Raw genomic sequence first — 20157 nt, 5'->3', positions numbered from 1 at the left:
ATCGAAGCCCAGTACAAACGATAGGCCGCTATTGTCCAGAGTAGTTACCAGAAAAGGTACAGTCACTTCGAGTGATATCCAATAAAATGGCACTATTCTGATAGTAGCTGGCCCTGGTGGAGCCAAGTTATTTAGCGATAAGCAGTGGCAGGTGAAGTTATTCAGAATGACAGCCAGTGCCAAGGTGAATCTTCTAATAGTGACAGTACGCAACATGGGCTAGTGGTTGATCAAGTCATCAATGACACAGATAGAGAGAAGGTTTCTTCGCGGTGACACTCAGCGAAAGAGTAAACTTGTTTAAGGTCAGCTGTATTGGTTGTAGAAGCAGCCATCAGGAGGATGTACTTACTCGGAGTGGTCACAGAAGGAGTGTATCAGTCGCATGGCCTGTATCTTGATGCTTGCTTCTGGAGAACACTCGCAGCTGAAGTTATGTCGTGCCAGCCTCTGTGAAGGTAATGTCCTGTGCCTACAACAACCTAATACAAGTAGCGCTCAGTGCCTACAACAATCTAGTACAGGTAGAATCCTGTACCTACTATAATATCAAACATATAGAATTGTGAACCTACAATAGCCTAATACAGGTACAATCTTGCACCTACTGCAACCTAATACAAGTAAAATGATGTACCTACAACAACCTAATACTGGTTGAGTTGTGAACCTACAAAAGTTAATAAATGGAGTGTATTGAGCCTAAGCAACACAATGCAGGTGTAGTTTTGAGTTTACAGTGTTCTCATCTTTACTATAATAAGAGCCGTATAGGTCAGTCACCATGGCTAAAGGTTAGGAGAAAATGCATCACAAAGGAATTGAAGTTTATTGAACTCAGATATCCAACTTAGCAACCAGGCACGCTACTAACTGCACCACTCGACCACCTTGCTGTATCTGAGAATAATTGTGCAGATACTTATTACACATGACTATCTCTCATGGCGCACGGGACTGCCAGCGTACTGGTATTGATAGTTATACTAGACAAACCTCATGCAGACAGGATTCTACGCCTACAGTGAATTAAAACATTAAGCTATACAGAACCAAACTAACCATTTTACACAGTAGTATGATCCATTAAAACTATCCTTCTTGCTGTTTCTGCAACAGTTAGCCTTTCTGCTTAAGACAAAGTTACATGCAGGTCTGGTGCTTGCCCAGTGAGGAACTTGAAAATCAAAAGCTTGAAAATGGAACAGCAGAATGACCGAAGTTCCCATAACTATTTAATTGTTGAGACGTATTCAGACTGCGTTCAGCTTGTTATCGTGTGTGAATACGTTTGATATGAGCAATTAAACATACAAATACAATTTGGCTTGATATTGTCAAACACATATTGCTTTCAGTTGACAAACGAAAGTGTGGAGTCGTATCATTCCCTTAGCAATATTTATGACATCATAAATCATCAACAGATTTTAAAAACATATTTTAACTCTGTCATACGACATCATCACATGTTACACACGAGTCCTTCATGTTAGGCCGCACGCAAACAGGGACAGTTTATTGCTATGAACCCTTTGTAAGAATTGACAAAATGCCCATGGAAATGCTTTTTGCCTTAACACGTGCGCACAACTAGGCTAAAATAAGTTATGGCAACTCAAACAGCCAAAGAATAAGCATTTTCCAACTCCATGGGCTACATTTTAAATCTAAGGGTTGGATTATAAATGGCAAGTGTTGAAAAATGATGATGGTACCATGTAGTGCTCTTCCGATTTAATAATCTTAATTTCCTTTTTTTAATACTACTCATGCAGTTATTACAATTATAGTGAGTCAGAGGAATTTAAATATCATATACAAATTCTAAATTTTTTATAAAACTTTATTCCAATAAATTATTCATGTAACCTATAGTTGTAATGAAATAAAGTATTACTAAAGGAAAATTATGAACTACAAACGTAAATCTGATGTTGTATGAAAACATTTGAGAAATCCATTTACAAGCAGTTTGGATACATACTGGCTGAGATTAAACAAATACAGTCATACCTGGACATACGAGCGCTCCAACATACAAGAAAATCGAGATTCGAGCAAAATTTCGAGCAAGCTTCTTAAGATACAAAAAACCTTTGAGATACGAGCCGGTTCTCGATGGCCACTAAACGGCCAAGTATGCGAGAGGCAGCTTTCGAGAAAAACATCACTCGGCCTTTCTCGTCGAACCAGTTTGAAAAAGGTTTTAAAAATGTCAGCTAAAAGTTATAGTGAAAGCGAGCAACAAGCGTAAAGCTGAAATATAATAATAAAGTATGAAAACGAAGACAAAATTAGAATCAAGTTTAGCGTAAGATTAAAACTTATCTTCAAGTGTGTGTTTAGTAAACTAAATCCATTTTAAGTTAAATTAAGTTTATTTTATGTTACGAAGCACCACAAAAATGTAGCATACCAAACGTTTTGCTGTCAAGCAAACATGCTCACTCGAGTAAGCCTTCAAGCTCAATTCACATATGACTTGAATCGATTCTCTGGTATCTTTCACTTACTGTAAAATTGTATTGACTTGGAGCATCCTACCAATAAGAATTGAATCGGCTGTTTACTGTCATCATAGACGAATTGATTCGATTCCCTATTTTTAATGAGCAAAATGACTGATGGCAAAATGTATTAATGCTTCTCTTTATCATTACTGCATTTATGATTATTACTGAGTTGACAAAAATCCATCCACAAAAATTCTGCTTACCTTATGAATTAAGACTTGAATTGTGGTGATTTGCGGTAAATTGTGAATTGAATCAATTCTTACATGACCTATGATGCAAGATAATTAGGAATTGAATTGTTAATTTTTTGATGAGAATTGAATTGAACCATGTACCATTTTAAAGGGTTAAAAAAATTACTACTGCCAAGTCTCTCTCACACTGCTGTTAGCCATATAGTACATACTAATATTGCATTTTATTGCAGATCATATCCATTACATAAGTATTTGTTACTTTGTGAGCGTTGGAAGTGAAATACAACAATTAAAACACATTTTTCTATCATAATATTCCGTTTTAGGAGTTTATTTATAGTGTGGGAATGAATCAGTTAGTATTTAATTATTTTATATAAGATATACTGCGTTGAGATAAGAGGAAATTGACATGAGAAAATTGAAATACGAGCTCAGTACCAGAACGCATTAGGCTTGTATGTCGAGGTATGACTGTGTGACTAAAAACATAACAATTGCGGTTGTAGTAATGATTTGGTTTTATTTTTTCATACTGATTAAGGATGTACTACGGAAAGCGTAACCATACTTCTAAACACGCTCACATCTGGGAGTTAACAAAAGCTCGAGTTCAAGACTGCTCGTCAGTTAGATAGTAAATAGAAGAAATCTGGATCTGTTCCTTTGTTCTTCTTTATAATTACTACCACAGAGAGATTTACCTTAAAGGTTGACTTGCAACAAAATTCCCATTACAGTTATTTGGTATCAAAAGATTCACCATGTCTTACTCTGTTGTGTTGTAGGTGCCAAATATGTGGAAATGTGATTACAAGCTCTTAAAAGCTCAAAAATGAAAAGCCGCCGTAGATTGGAATCTCTTTATTTCTCTGAAGTTGTCATTACATTTGGTTATTGTCTTGTCACGTGATGCTCTCACATGAATTGAAAGGCCAATAAAAAGCTCAATATAAAACTTCGTAGTACTAGTTTATGACAAACACTTCGGGTTTTACCGAAGACCCCGTATCAAATATAGATGCTCGCTACTTTACAGTTTTGTTTCAGCTTGATCTAATCGTCAAGTCGTAAGCTGATCATGTGACCCAATACTTCGCAAATAATTTTTGCAGCACTTTTCAATTATCACAGGTGATCAACAGGCTCGTCTTGATTATCAGACAATGATATGTACTCCTTCGAAGTAAGGTTGAAAAATTAAATGAATTTTTATGGTAAGTTATAAGATATCACTGCTAAAAGTGACAGCAATACAATGATGATAAAACAGACGCGTATGAACAATAGACATGGTTTTATTGAATGCGAGAAGTATATTTGTGAAAATATTTCGACGAATGAGGTTGCATGAAAGTGTAAACAGAAACCATCTTGTAACAACTACGTCCCATTTGAGCCATTTTGTAAAGAGAATCCAAACTACGGCGGTCTTGTGTGGCTGCGAATAACTGTTCGTTTTTTAGATTTTAAGAGCTTGTAATCACATTCCCACATATTTTGCACCTACAACACAACAGAGCACGACATGGTGAATCTTTTGATACCAAATAACTGTAATGTGAATTTTGTTGCAAGTCAACCTTTAAACTTAATCTGCGGATATAAAGGATCAACTTACAATATATTTTTAAAAATAGCTCAGGAGGCTTTTTCTGGCACTTGTACGTACGTATTGGTATTTACTATTGCTCTGGTATTTTGAACTTTGCTAGATCCGTTTATTAATAACGGTTGCAACACTGTTATTCCAACTATTAAGACTAATTCCAGAAAGGATTAAATGAAGAATTCACCGCGCTTGAATTGGTGAGTAAAAATTTTGCTTGAAACTATTTTAACCATTTTGCTGCCAGTAGCACCGCAAGTGACACATGGTAGCAAGTGACACATGCTATCATGGGAGGCTAGCTGACATCTCATGAGAAACAAATGTATCAAGGTTGCTGTATAACGATTAATTAATCACTTTTAAAAAGACAACAAGCTGTTTGAGCACTTTTCTAACAACATTTGGCCAAAGCAAAACATAGTCACGTACCATCAAATGCTATTTGCACAACTGCTATTGAATTTGAGGTGTGGAACTCTTCTTAAAAGCGACCAAAAATTTTATAATTATAATGTTTAAAGAATGGTCAGAAGAGCTCTCAGAGAGAAGCATAAAGAATTGACATGCTCCTGCCTTCAAAATGTCCAAACGATTTGAACTCGCAATTAGTGCCCACTTGAGTGCAAACCAAAGGTCTCGGTGAATAAATGGATAGTAAAAAAAGAGCAAAAAAATTAAGTTGACAATGATAAATTATCCAATCAGACTAGTCGATTCTATTTTTAGTTGATAAGCAATGTGAATAATTCAGTCATGAAGAAATAAATATGAAATTCCATTTGTGCCCATCCATGGCAAATCAAATTTTAGTTTAAAGGTTGACTTGCAACAAAATTCACATTACAGTTATTTGGTATCAAAAGATTCACCATGTCGTACTCTGTTGTGAAGTAGGTGCCAAATATGTGGGAATGTGATTACATGCTCTTAAAATCTAAAAAACGAACAGTTATTCGCAGCCACACAAGACCGCCGTAGTTTGGATTCTCTTTACAAAATGGCTCAAATTGGACGTAGTTGTACAAGATGGTTTTTGTTTACACTTTCATGCAACCTCATTCGCCGAAATATTTTCACGAATATACTTCACGCATTCAATAAAACCATGTCTATTGTTCTTACGCGTCTGTTTTATCGTCATTGTAATGCTGTCACTTTTAGCACTGATATCTTATAACTTACCATAAAAATTTGTTTAATTTTTTAACCTTAGCTCGAAGGAGTACATACCTTTGTCTGATAATCATGACGAGCCTGTTAGTCACCTGTGATAATCGAAAAATGCTGCAGAAATTATTTGCGAAGTATTGGGTCACATGATTAGATTAAAACTAGACGATTAGACCAAACCAAAACAAAATTGTAAAGTAGCGAGCATGTATATTTGATGCAGGGTCTTTGATTAAACCCGAAGTGTTTGTCATAAACTAGTGCTACGAGAAGTTTTATATTGAGCCTTTTATTGGCCTTTCAATTCATGTGAGAACATCACGTGACAAAACAACAATCAAATGTGATGACAACATCAGAAAAATAAACTGATTCAAATCTACGGCGGCTTTTCGTTTTTGAGCTTTTAAGAGCTTGTCATCACATTTCCACATATTTGGCACCTACAACACAGCAGAGTAAGACATGGTGAATCTTTTGATACCAAATAACTGTAATGTGAATTTTGTTGCGAGTCAACCTTTAAAGTTTTGCCTAATAAAATAAGTTGAACAAATTATAACCAAATATTGTTTCAAGTTTGATATTTCAAGTTTGATATTTCAAGTTTAATCTTCAGTTACTCAAATGAAACTTCCTACATTAGAGGCCTTGGTTCTGTTGTCATATGGTTCTGTTGTCATATGGTTCGGTTGTCATATGGTTCTGTTGTCATATGGTTCGGTTGTCATATGGTTCGGTTGTCATATGGTTCGGTTGTCATATGGTTCTGTTGTCATATGGTTCGGTTGTCATATGGCCCATACATTATTCTTTTACATAACTTTTGATTTTGAACTATAAAATAGTTTGCTCACTGGTATTTGAGAAATCAACAAACGAAACTTTGATTTTCATGTCGATCATTCAATGTTACATATAATATCACACAAACAAGAAACAGTCAAAATATTATATATTTGCATGGAGAAAATGACATTGAATCTTATTGAGTACAAAGAAGAAGCTATGGGCATTATAAAAAATTAACTTTTTCGAAGGCTATTAGAAACTCATAGATTATTTCTGGACCTAAAACTTGACCATAACACCTACAATACTATGTAATTCTGTTTACACCGCAGTTGTTATATATTTATAAACTTTCTACTCTTGATGGCCAAATTGTCATACGACAGGCAGCAAAATGTTCTAATACCAGCATTCGCAACATGGCTAATCCCAAATCTTTGAGAATGCATGCACATAGCGATAGTAAAACCAAGTTCTTACCCGCGCAGGTTCCATATAAAGTTCTCGAAGATAGAACAGAGTGCAGGTATCAATTTCTTCTCTGCAAACACCTGCTGTGCTGTTTTTCTGTGCTTACCAACCATGAGCAAGCAAAGGACATGCAAGCACTCAACCTTATAGATGAGCTCATTGATTATAGCCATGGAAGGCTGGCGACACCAGGGAGCGTCATAGTCTGTTGGCTGAGAAACCCCTGAAAGGTAACAAACATACTTCACTAACATTTTAGCACCCCCATCTATGCACATTTCCTCAATTAAATATGCATATAAAGCATTGATAGAGGAAATGACCAACCATGCTGCACCAGAAATGCTAATAACTTTTTGCCTTTTAAATGGCTTCAAACTAACTTATGCTTACACCGTCACACATGCTTGCCACTGAAAAAACTCCCCAAAAAATCTCAATACATTTTTTAAATGAAGCATGTGCTGCTCTGATCTGCGTATAAGATGTAAATGACCTTCTCAACAGACAATGCAATAACAGCCTCCAGTAGGCGAGTGTTACAAACATGATTGGGTGAACGACAATTGTGACCGAAATATCAGATGCATGAGTAAAGTAATGACCTTTCGCAACAATTTTAACTCAACAGTAACTTCAGGCACAGGGGTTAATATGTTTTCATGAGTACAATTTAATTTGGCTGATTAAAGTAAACAACAGGTAAAACACAATAATTTTGAAATAATTTGTATCGCTGTTCTAACTGAGTGCAAATCGTTGTCTTCAAAAACAAAAAAGCTTACTGACCACCAACAAATTCATCCACATCCAAATCTTCATCAGGCAACTCAAGAAGCTCATCGGAATTGGAGTCATCAATCCACTGCATCCAATTCTCGACTTCTCCATTGACTCCTCTGTACCGAGGAGAATCTACAATAAACTATCGACTCGTTAAACACTTAAGGTTAGAGAGCTTAATATTCGTATGTTGAAACACTTAAGATTAGAGAGTATAATATTCGTATATTGAAACACCGAAGGTTAGAGAGCATAATATTCGTATGTTGGAACACCTAAGATTAAAGAGTATAATATTCGTATGTTGAAACACCTAAGGTTAGAGAGTATAATATTCGTATGTTGAAACATTTAAGGTTAAAGATTATAATATTCGTATGTTGAAACACCTAAGGTTAGAGAGTATAATATTCGTATGTTGAAACATCTAAGGTTAAAGATTATAATATTCGTATGTTGAAACACCTAAGGTTAAAGAGTATAATATTCGTATGTTGAAACACCTAAGGTTAGAGAGCATAATATTCGCATGTTGTAGAGTTTTTTTATAAAGTGAAATCCTAAATTCAGGTTTTAGGCTGTACACAGTGAAGAACAATATGAACATCATTAGTGCAGTGCCGGTTCACATTTAGCTGAGATTACCAGAGCATCATTGCAGCCTCTCGTACATAGTTAGCAGGTTTAAACTATAATATTTCCAGCAGACTTCCATAAAAATAATGAGTGTTAGATAAAGATATTAGTGTTGAAATCGTATAACCATTTTTAAATCCAAATTTGCTATCGAGCCTGCTATATTGTACATTATATATATGCATAATGTATAACATATACATATTGTATAATATATATACACAATGTATAATATATACACAATGAATAATATATATACAGATAATATATGATATATATATACACATAATGTATAATATACGGTATATACGCATAATATACACCGTAAAACCTCTAATTGAACGACATGGAGCTCTATTTTGCAACCCTTCCCCTAATAGAAGGCTGGCGTTGTATTTTTCAAATGGCTCGTCAGAATTTTCGAAGATAAGTTTAGCCCTTCTACGGGCAAAGGGAGCGTCGCCTATATTCTTCCCTCTCCTTCCGGTGGAGCGACGTTAGCCCTTTTGGATGCAATAAATCACCTAACTCACCTCCAACTTGTCAAAGATCTCTTAATAAATATGCATTGAGAAGCTGAGAAATATTTCTACCAGTTCATGTCTATCGTTTGCAATTAACCTGCGATGATACTATGGCCTGTGTCCTGCTTTGCAATTTGTTGGAGTTTTCAATTTTTATTTCATTCCAAAGTTGGAGGAATATTTCAATTTTATATCTACATTATATTTAATAATGTTGCATAAAAGCTCATTGCACTCATTGATATATTTGCTATAGCTTGCAGCCAAAACTAGCCTTTTGTGTGCAATAGAAGAGGAGTTAGGAGCGTCGATCCATTGTAAGATGAGATTACCACAATAATGCTACTAATTATGCTATAAGTCTGCATATTTATAAGTTATATAACAATAATCTATCGAATGCTACAAATATATATTCATGAACAAGTGACATAAATGATCCATACTTATATTACTACAGAAACAAAAAACAACGTTCTTAAAGCAAACATATTTGCTTTGTTTGCTCAGCCAGTTGCATTCTGATTGTTGCTTTCGATGGAATGAAATCTTCTGGTTGCTTGATATTTTCCAGAATGTCTTCTGACCTGAACTCTTCTTCTGCACTGCTGAACTAGTCGATCTTAGCGTCGAAACAATTTTTTTAGCAGAGCAAAACTTTTACACGTTGCATTTTGCACAAATGCATCACATGTCACGATAAACTTTTAGCCTCATGCATGTTAAGCACAACTTTTAGCCTAAAACTATTCATTCATAATAGGAGGCATCGTAAATGTAAACTGTTTTTATATACTTCAAAGTAGGGAGACAGCGTTAGACAAGGAGCTACTATTAGCCTAATACAATTATTAATTATTTTTATGGTGTTGCTTTCAACGTTTTAACAAAAAAAAGATGAAAAGCTTTGGAGCTGGACAACGAGAGAATTAATTGTTATTGAAGTAAACGATTCATTATTAATATGATTTTGGGAACACTTCTACTGATCACTTGATATTATGGGTTCATAAAGATATCAAAAGAATGTCAAAGTGAGTGGTCACAGAAATTTCAAAAAATGTCGAATGGAGGTGGCATTCAATTAAAGGGTGGTACCCTAATTTTCAACCGTCTTCCCATAGTGGTGTTCAATTAGAAGTTTTACGGTACACAAATAAAATATTACCATCAAACCTCTATTTAAATGTCACCTCTATCCGCCACTATGAGAAAAGGTTTGAAAAATAGAGCACCACCCTCTATTTGAACGTCACCTTCATTTGACCACCACTTTGACTATCTTTGATCTTCATCAACCCATAATATCAAGTGATCAGTAGAAAAGTGTCCACAAAACTGTATTAACAATGAATCGTTTACATTAATAACGATTAACTCTCTCGTTGTCCAACTCCAAAGCTTTTTATTTTTTTTCTTAAAAACTTTGAAAGCAACACCATAGAAATAATTAATAACTGTATCAGGCTAATAGTCGTTCTTTGTTTAACGCGGTCTTGATACTTCGAAGTATATGTACCTATATAAAAAACGATTTAAATTTATGTTGGTAGATGAACTTTGAAAGCAACACCATAGAAATAATTAATATCTGTTTCAGGCTAATAGTAGTTCCTTGTTTAGCGCAGTCTTGATACTTCGATGCACATGTACCTATATGAAAAACAGTTTAAATTAACTTTGGTAGATGAGTTTAAAAGCAACACCATAGAAATAATTAATATTTGTCTCAGGCTAATAGTAGTTCCTTGTTTAACACGGTCTTAATACTATGAAAAGCATGCATAAAAACAGTTTGCAAGTTTTGTACCAAAGGTTACATTTAGCAAGCAAAGTTTTTCTCGTTGCGTTTGTGCTAAATGCAGCGCGTAAAAGTTTTGCTTTGTAAAAAAAATTGTTTTGACGCTAATAAAGACTGGTTCAGCAATGAAGAAGAAGAGTTGAGGCCAGGAGATATTGTGGAAGGTATTGGACCACTAGAAGACGTTCGTTCCATCGAAAGCAACAATCAGAAAAAAGTTATCCGAGCAAACAATGCAAATATTTTTGTTTTAAAAACGTAAATTTTTGTTTCTGCATGTAATATAAGTATGGCTCATTTATGTCACTTGTTCACGAATACATATTTGTATAATTTGATAGATTACCATTATATAACTTGTAAATATGCAGATTTATAGCATGTTATTTAATCGCATCCTTGCAGCTATTTTAACACGGCTTACAATAGATCGATGCTCGTAACTCCACTTCTATTGCACATAAAAAGCTAGTGTTGGCTGCAAAATGCAGCAAACATATCAATGAGTGCAATGAGCTTTTATGCAACATTGTTAAATAGAGATATAAAATAAAAATATGTCTTAAAATTTAGAGTGCAATAAAAATTGAAAATGCCAACAAATTGCAAAGGAGACATGCTATAATATAATCGCAGGTCAATTGCAAGCAATAGATATCAACTGATGGAGATCTTTCTCAGTTTCTCGATGAATATTTATTATGAGATCTTTGACAAGTCGGGGGTAAGTTAGCAGTTTTATCGCATTCAAAAGGTTAAATATCGCTGCACCGGAAATTGAAAGCAAAATATAGGCGACATTCGCTTCGCCCATAATAAGGCTAAATTTATTGTCCGAAGGTTCTGACAAGCCATTGGAAGAATACACCGCCAGCCTCTATTTGAACGCCGCCTCCAATTAGAGAAGAAGAATTGACAAATAGAGTGCCATGGCGTTTAATTAGAGGTTTTACGGTATGTCTGTCCCTAGAGCAATATTGAGGCAAAAATGCTGCATGCATGGCAAGAACCTGGCTCGTCTCCCAGACAGTAGCACCCAAAAACACCTGATATACAAGAATGACCACAATCTGGAGTGCAGCTCATCAGCCCTTCAATTGAATAATTGTTTTTAGAACAGGTACAAGTGCTGTCTTGTGGAGACGTCTGTCTTGCGGAGACGTTGGGACCTCAATTATAGCACAAGATGATTATCTGTGCATAATAAATGCTCATTATTATAGAGGCTGGGATTTCATGGAATAGAGACTGGGAGGTAATGAGATAGAGGCTGGGAAGTGATGGGATGTAATGGAATAGAGGAGGGGAGGTATTGGGATAGAGGTTGGGAGGTAATAAGATAGAGGCTGGAAGGTGATGGAATAGAGGCTGGCAGGTAATGGAATAGAGGCTGGGAGGTAATAAGATAGAGGCTGGGAGGTGATGGAATAGATGCTGGGAGGTGATGGGATAGAGGCTGGGAGGTGATGGGATAGAGGCTGGGAGATGATGGGATAGAGGCTGACAGGTAATGGAATAGAGGCTGGGAGGTAATGGAATAGAGGCAGGGAGGTAATGGGATAGAGGCTGAGAGGTGATGGGATAGATACTGGGAGGTGATAGGATAGAGGCTAGGAGGTGATGGGATAGAGGGCGGGAGGTGGTGATATGTTGCTATGATGAATGAGGCTGAGAGATGATAAATATACTTGGTGATAGAAAGAAGGTTATAGATCTCGTAAAATATGTGAGCAAGTTGACACAAATGCAAAAAATGTGAAATTTATTTTTCTGATATTAGCTACCAGTCATCCAGTTGACAAATGTAAGCTATAAACTACAGAATCTTTCAATCACTCATCACACGTGTTTTGCCTAGCTAGCCTTTCGATAAAACAAGTAAATATTTATAGGAACCAGTGGGGAGTTGAGGCAATGGTATGCACATGGTAAAGGTCTGATGCCAAGGTAAACAGCAATGGCTGTGCAAGGAAAGAATAACAGGTGAGACAGGTGATGTAGGTAGCTGCTAGACAGGATATGATAGTGTCCTGGCTAAAGAATCCACAAACATTGTTTACATAGTATGAAGAACCCTTAAGGACTGATTTATTAACTGATCACCACCAAGTGCATGATGGTAGCATACATTAAGCCTTCCACCACTTGATACCACTGTGCAGGTCGATTAATGGACCAATAATATTTGGTTTCATGCAATATGACCAACCGATAAAACTTATATTACAATGAATAAAAGTCTATATTAGCCATATATGCTTCAACGTTTTGTTCATTGCATAATATATTATGCAATGAACAAGAAACTCTCGGCACATGAACTAGCAGAATTGTGGCAGAGCCAGAAATTAAAAAACATTACAGGACAGCTGTGTGAATGACTGAACCATTCTTACAGGACAATATGCTCTAGCTTGTTTTTATTGCAACAAAATAGTGTCATTACTTCCAATATTTCTGGTACATATGAAGTAAATCTCAATGGAAAACGACCACAAAACTGACTAATAACCGAGCCCATTGAGGAAGTTAAAAACATGTGACAATTTTCTTTTTATGTCGTGGCAAACCACTAGCGATTCATCAGTTCTACCAAAAGCAATAGCCAGTGCCCACCAAGAAGGAACCAGATTATTCTTCACACATGGTATATTCATGAAGATACTGATGTAGTTACGCACTTTGAATACTCCCTTATTATTTTTGTTCAACCTTTTAATAGTGATCAGTCGTTTCCGATTTCACTTTTAAATCATATTAAATTTAATTATTTACAATAAAATGTAATGAATGGCCTACATAGTAATGGTCTTGAAAGCAAATCGGATATCCGTTGAAATCTTCACAGATTGCCAATTCAAATAATTAACATAGTAAGAAAACCTATCAGCAATGATATTAATTGTAGCATATCTACACAGTTTTGTCAATGAATACTATGAATGACCAATGTTTGAAACATAGTATAACAATGAATGTGCATGGGAACAAGTTTCAAGAGCAAAGATGCCAAGTTGATTTTGTACCAACGATGACAATTCATATATACTATATACAGAACTCAAATAACGGCAATGCTCATGCTTTAAAGAAAAATTCTCTAAACTAGAAAAGGGTTGAAGGTAAAATATATACTCAACAGTCTTTTGATGAAGCAACAGCTACTAGCTGTTCTAAAAGGTAAGGAATCTCAAGTAGATATTCTTGGTTTAAGTCTCGGACATTTATAAATGATTCTCCCTTAGTCTCCTTGTCCTGGGCTAACACTACAAAATGGATGTACAAGGTAACAGCCGCATTTTGGAAAATCAGAGTAATAATGAGCTGCTTCAATAGACATACACCGTAAAATTGCCTGATGAAAGCGCCTAGGCAAAATAAATAAAAAAACATCTCATCGCAACCAGCAAGAAATCTGTCTATATACCGCAGCCATTCCAGGCCATACAAAGATCTTAGAACAAAAAGCAAAATAGTTATAAAAACTAACGCCTAACAACTAGAACAAGAAATGAAAATATAAATTCCTAAAAGGGATGAAGTGATTTGTCAGTTACAACTTGTAAGCGTAATATGCAGAATAAAGGAAAACACCTACGTGAGACTTTGTTCTCAAACACATCGAGATCAGAGACTGTAATAGAGAGTATTCTGAAGAAGTTCATCAACTTGTCACCCTTGAGGCTTGTGAGAAACTTCTTAAAGTTTGCTAAAAGGTTAAAAAAGATAGAGTGAGTTATTTTTAAAAATTGCTGCAGATTGGAGGCAAAATTATAGACACTGCAAAAGTCTAGAAACTATGCCAACCTTGCAACACACCAATCTACCTTCAGCATAACACTTTACAATGCAGCAAATATATGTGAAATCTTGTGTCATTGGACACTCTTGCATTCTAATTACCGTTACAATACTTACAATAAAAGTAATGTATCTGTTGATAATTTTATTCTGTAAAGTAATTTTTATTTGGAGTAACTTGATTTTATTTCAAACTATTTTCCTGCATCGTTTGAATTTTGGTTAAAGCATAATGGCTGACGATCATTAAATCAATCACAAAAGACAAATGGAAACATAAAGCGCAGCTGAATAAAATTGAACTGGCTTTAGCTAAATGCTGTGTCTTCTGCGGCGGTTATGAGTATCAACTCTCTAGTCTATTTATTAACGCAAAATTTCTATTGTGTACTTGGACATTGACAGAAATGTACAAGAATGTGAATTATTGCAATTATAGTTGTGTAACTGACTATCAACTCCACTAACTAAATACCTAACACATTGGGTGATGCTGTGTTATTTGTTACACATTGGGTGATGCTGTGTTATTTGTTACACATTGGGTGATGCTGTGTTATTTGTTACACATTGTATGTTGCTGTGCTTTTTGTCACACATTGGGTGATGCTGTCTTATTTGTTACACATTGTATGTTGCTGTGCTTTTTGTCACACATTGGGTAATGCTGTGTTATTTGTTACACATTGTATGTTGCTGTGCTTTTTGTCACACATTGGGTAATGCTGTCTTATTTGTTACACATTGTATGTTGCTGTGCTTTTTGTCACACATTGGGTAATGCTGTGTTATTTGTTACACATTGTATGTTGCTGTGCTTTTTGTCACACATTGGGTAATGCTGTGTTATTTGTTACACATTGTATGTTGCTGTGCTTTTTGTCACACATTGGGTAATGCTGTGTTATTTGTTACACATTGTATGTTGCTGTGCTTTTTGTCACACATTGGGTGATGCTGTCTTATTTGTTACACATTGTATGTTGCTGTGCTTTTTGTCACACATTGGGTAATGCTGTGTTATTTGTTACACATTGTATGTTGCTGTGCTTTTTGTCACACATTGGGTAATGCTGTGTTATTTGTTACACATTGTATGTTGCTGTGCTTTTTGTCACACATTGGGTGATGCTGTGTTATTTGTTACACATTGGGCGATGCTGTATTATTTGTTACACATTGGATGACGCTGTATTATTTGTTACACATTGGATGATGCTGTATTATTTGTTACACATTGAGTGATGCTGTGTTATTTGTTACACATTGGGTGATGCTGTGTTATTTGTTACACATTGGATGATGCTATGTTATTTGTTACACATTGGATGATGCTGTGTTATTTGTTACACATTATGTGATGATGCTGTGTTATTTGTTACACCTAAAGCTTCTGCAGAACCCGATCTAAGATACACTATTATTAGTTGTAAAACAAAGCCTACTAAAGATATAGTTTTCAAGTATACATTGCTAAAATGTTTGAACCGGTTGCGTTAGGCTTGCTGTCAGTACAAATCGAATTATATCACAGCATTATATACATCAGAAGTCAGCAGAATTGATTTTGAAAATGTTAATTTTGTTTTAATCAAAGTTATTTTCACTAAATAAATTATTGCGCAGGCAGAGTTAAAGTACATAGTCAGCAGCCTCCCAACATACCACTGCACAAAGTGCAGAACAAAAAAAGCAAATCTAAACGTACTCTAACACGGTTACACCATTCAGACTGTCAGTTTATCAGTTCGAGACACAGTATCAGCAGCCTTATTTGAATAACCAGATAAAATGCTTGAATAATGCTTGAAACAAAAAGGATAGCATAGATAGAGTGGTCAGTTTCATGATTCGCATCAGTCTTGTCCAACCCGATGACAACATGACAAACTTTTCCTGAAATATCTTATTGCCAAAAATTTCAATCATGCTAACCATGATTTTTTGTGATGAGATCAGATTTTTAACATTTTTTGTTGATTTTTTGCCAGTAAAATATCAGTATTCCATTTAATGCTCTTGTCAAGTACACTTAAAACTTACGGATGTGACTAAGTCTGAGTGTGGGACGGTTCTGAAGTACATCCTCCATGAGAGAACAAGCTGAGAAAAATGTCTGATCATAATTAAGGTAGCTGAACATGTGGGTGAAGAACATTTCATCTTCTGCTAGCTCCTTTGAGACCTGTTCACCAATGGAGTCCTACCAGAGAGACACTTTAGAGATTAGATATCAGGTTAAAAATTTTTTACAACAACAAGCAGCAGTCCAGATAACTAACACAGTTCACAGCACTCCAGATACTGCAGTTTATAGTTCCCCTTCAGATCCAAGTGTCTACAACATTCCTTCTAGATACTAGAGCTCACAAGATTCCTTTCAGTTACGAGAGCCCACAGGATTCCTTTCAGCTACTAGAGCCCAAAGGATTCTCTTTAGATACTAGAGTTTACAGCACTACCTTCAGATAGTAAAGTCCACAGAACTCCCTTGAGACTACAAACCTCACCATTCACTATACATAAGACAGTCCAAAACAACCCCTTGAGATACTACAGCACCCAAGACTACCAACTACAAATCACAGCGATTACTCTCCCTATTCAGATCTCATGACGTCCTGCTCTCACAATTCCATACAGAAACATTAAACGTTTACCGAGGTGACTATTCGCCCGACTGCCTCAAATAGCACTGTTTTCATTCGTAGCTGCTCCAGTGACTCTACAAAAGATTTACACACTTTATACCATAATGTATTCTTCTAACACCCAAGCATCAAGTCTAGCTACTTCCAACAAAGCTACAGAATACCTGTAAACTGACCTTCTCGATGCACAGAGTTTGGCAACAGCACCCCTTCCAACATAATAATCCTTTTAGCAGCCTGAAGAAAACCATATGATGTATTTTTAAAATTAGCAGAAGCTATGCAACACAGAAGAAAACTAAGTATACGCACAAAATTATTTTTCAAATAATAAATAAACAGTAAAAGCACGAAAAACCATTATACTACATACCTCAATGCCACCCAGTTCATAAAATAACCGAGCATTCCAGTCTTCACGTTTGTAAGCTACAACTCCTTCAGTATTACGTCGATCAAAGCAGGTTACACACTCAAAGAGTGCCTACAAAAGACATGTCTCCAATATGTAAACGGATAGAAGTAACTAAAGGATGAAGCCCTAAACTATTACTGAGAACACAACTGAAGACTGTTTTGTAACTTGCGAATGTTTATCAGAGATGCTTTTAAAAACTGATTTTCTTATTAAGCATACAGACCATGTTACACAATTACAAGAGTGATTGCATGTAATTGCTCCGTATGCGCTATAGATAATGTGATATTCTAGAATGTTATTGCGAATTTGATATGATATCGTACAATGATTGGTGGGCTTGTACCAATTATATAAACTGTGGGCTTCGACTTGCTGCAGTCAAATTTGCAATTGACTAACTTACTTAAACCTGCATATCTGTAAAAACATACGAGCTAACTAGTTTTTCTACATATAGCTCTACGTTGCAAATTTATAGTAAAACAAATTTTACCTATACACTTGCAATTAAACCAAAAAATAAAGAGTACATGATTATGTATATGATTAAATCAAAATAACAAAAAGGTTAAAATTCACAAACTTTGAATTAATCCCAGCTTGAGGTGAAATGTAAGAGAGACCAAAGGCCAACTAGTCATTAGCAAGCCCATCGTCGAGGCATCTTAAGCGCAATCGATCGAAACAAGCATAATATAACAGAGTTATGGAACGTCTGAGCCATACACCAAAACAAACCTTGAAACTTCTGTATAGCTTATCAATAGTGCAAGATTCACATCTTAGATACTCGTCCATAGTACAAACAATCTCAAGAATCTCTGCACCTTCAATCTGGTCTTCGTACTTCTCCAGCAAAGCTGGAGGAACCTGCAAATAGATGTCCCAAAAATTAACCAGACTACACCGATCTGTATCCATGTAACTAAGATTAATAAAAGTTTATTATTTGAAAAGATTCGTTCAAGAAATAAATTGGACAAGATCGATTGGATCAAACTGATCTGACAACTGAATCAAACAAGGCAAAAATGATAATCACTGTACGACTACAGGCCATATTCTTTAAAAAAGATAACACCATAAATCAAGAAAATACATATTGAGTTATGTTAATTCTTACCTGGTTAAAAAATCTGTAACTTTTGCCATGAATCTCTGTATGGAAAACACGGTCGACAAGATTTTTCGTGCGAGCCGGAGCTACCTTGTTATCAGGTAGGCTTCCACCCATTAATACAGACGTAATATATGACTGAGCTGTAACCAACAAAACGTTTTGAAGGTGGCAGTAGTACCACTACGAGCTTGTCGCAAACAAGGCGAATTCTTTTCGATCTTGCGAAGTTGAAGATTCGCTCTTACTGAAAAAGAAGGTCTTCGCGATTTTATTATCTCCCGTTAGTAAAAGATATTCCGATAGTATTATCGTGATATTTTGAACTGGGTAACATGATATTTAGGCCGACTCTAGATGCTAAGTGCTTTTTCTGATCGCTGCTAGCAGGCGTTCGCGGAGAGTTCACTAGTTCTGCGAAACGCGAACCTCAGTTAGATAATCGCGTCAAAACTCGCGACTCTTCAAAGGTATGTAATAATAGCATGGTAAACAGCGTTGGGTGGAAGCTGCACTGCATAGTACCGTAGCTGGTCTGGTTCGCTGTATCTTTTCATGACACGGCTTATGGGGAGGCAATTGGGGCGACTAATTAGGGCGATTGTTGCTAGAAATATGAATGGAATGCGCCGGGCAAGATTGCGCTAGTGTCGTTCCCTGTTATGTAATAGGGTAAGTCGTACCATAGGATTTGTGAAAACCTTTTGTTCCTTCTACAGATAATGCATCTAAACAATGCCAACAATGCTAGGATGTAGAAAGCTTGTTGTGCTTAATTTAGTCTAGAAATGAAAACATGTGCAGCATTTGCACTCAGCAACAGGTGAAGTGAAAAGTTTTTGCTATGAAATATGCTAGCTGATCTGGCTATAAATGCTCATAAACACACATGGTGAAACGTAGAGCAAATGAATAATTTGCATTTCTAATCTATCAGGGATAACTACAAATGCTCATTCCTGTTAAATACAAACTCGCACTACTTTATGACACGTTCTCAGTAAACAAGGTGCCCCAGGCTTCAAGAGCTGTAGATGTATATTTTACATTGCTTGAAACAAAGAATCTATTCTCTTTTTGTTAAAAGAAAGTGGGGATGATAGTTGTATGAGCCATATTAAACCCGTAATGCAAATTCTAAATATTAAATACCATGCTGTGAGATGCCAAAACCATGGAAGCTGCGAAGTTCATTTTGCATAGATTTTATCACATTTTTATGTGACAGCCATGATCTGCATGAAGAGTTAATGCTAATTACTCAAAGCTGAGAATAAAGTCTTGGCGGAAACAAAACATGCTATTTTGGTTAACATCACTGAATGAAGATGTGTGCGAAAATTGGAAATTTGGCTACAATGAAAAAAGTCTCGAAAAGTTGTTTAGAAAAAGCTATGCAAATTCAAAAGTGTCGTATCTGTAGTCTGATCAACAAGTGAATAGTAGTAATAAGGTGTTTGTTTGTGTTTATAAAAATTAAATCGACATGCTTTTTTATAATAAAAGTTTTCCATACAACGGGTAACTAGAAACTTTGTTAGGCGTTCATGATTAGTACAGACTCCTTACACCAGTTTGTAATTTTAAGTATGCTGAGTAAAGTTGACTAGTACATGATGCACAGTTACCATAAAATCTCTATTTGAACGCCATGACATTTTA

At 35.7% G+C, this 20157-nt stretch overlaps 1 protein-coding gene across 1 annotated transcript in view; it reads right to left on the bottom strand.

Moving 5' to 3' along the window:
* Window positions 1–18731, bottom strand: part of LOC137395761 (short transient receptor potential channel 4-associated protein-like) — a 52444-nt gene extending 33713 nt beyond the window's left edge. The window contains exons 1-11 of the mRNA XM_068082253.1: window positions 18502–18731; window positions 18117–18248; window positions 17331–17441; window positions 17134–17194; window positions 16967–17031; window positions 16350–16509; window positions 14104–14214; window positions 13646–13771; window positions 7551–7676; window positions 6771–6984; window positions 353–472 (exon numbers count right to left, since the gene is read on the bottom strand). Of these exons, the coding sequence (XP_067938354.1) occupies window positions 353–472; window positions 6771–6984; window positions 7551–7676; window positions 13646–13771; window positions 14104–14214; window positions 16350–16509; window positions 16967–17031; window positions 17134–17194; window positions 17331–17441; window positions 18117–18248; window positions 18502–18612 (1337 nt within the window). The 5' untranslated portion in view covers window positions 18613–18731. The remainder of the gene's footprint in view (window positions 1–352; window positions 473–6770; window positions 6985–7550; window positions 7677–13645; window positions 13772–14103; window positions 14215–16349; window positions 16510–16966; window positions 17032–17133; window positions 17195–17330; window positions 17442–18116; window positions 18249–18501) is intronic.
* Window positions 18732–20157: the final 1426 nt, after the last annotated feature.

The sequence above is a fragment of the Watersipora subatra genome, chromosome 1, assembly GCF_963576615.1.
Source record: "Watersipora subatra chromosome 1, tzWatSuba1.1, whole genome shotgun sequence".
Lineage (NCBI taxonomy): Eukaryota > Metazoa > Bryozoa > Gymnolaemata > Cheilostomatida > Watersiporidae > Watersipora > Watersipora subatra.
The sequence above is the reverse complement of the archived record's forward strand: the minus strand, read 5'-3'. Positions and strand labels throughout refer to the sequence as shown.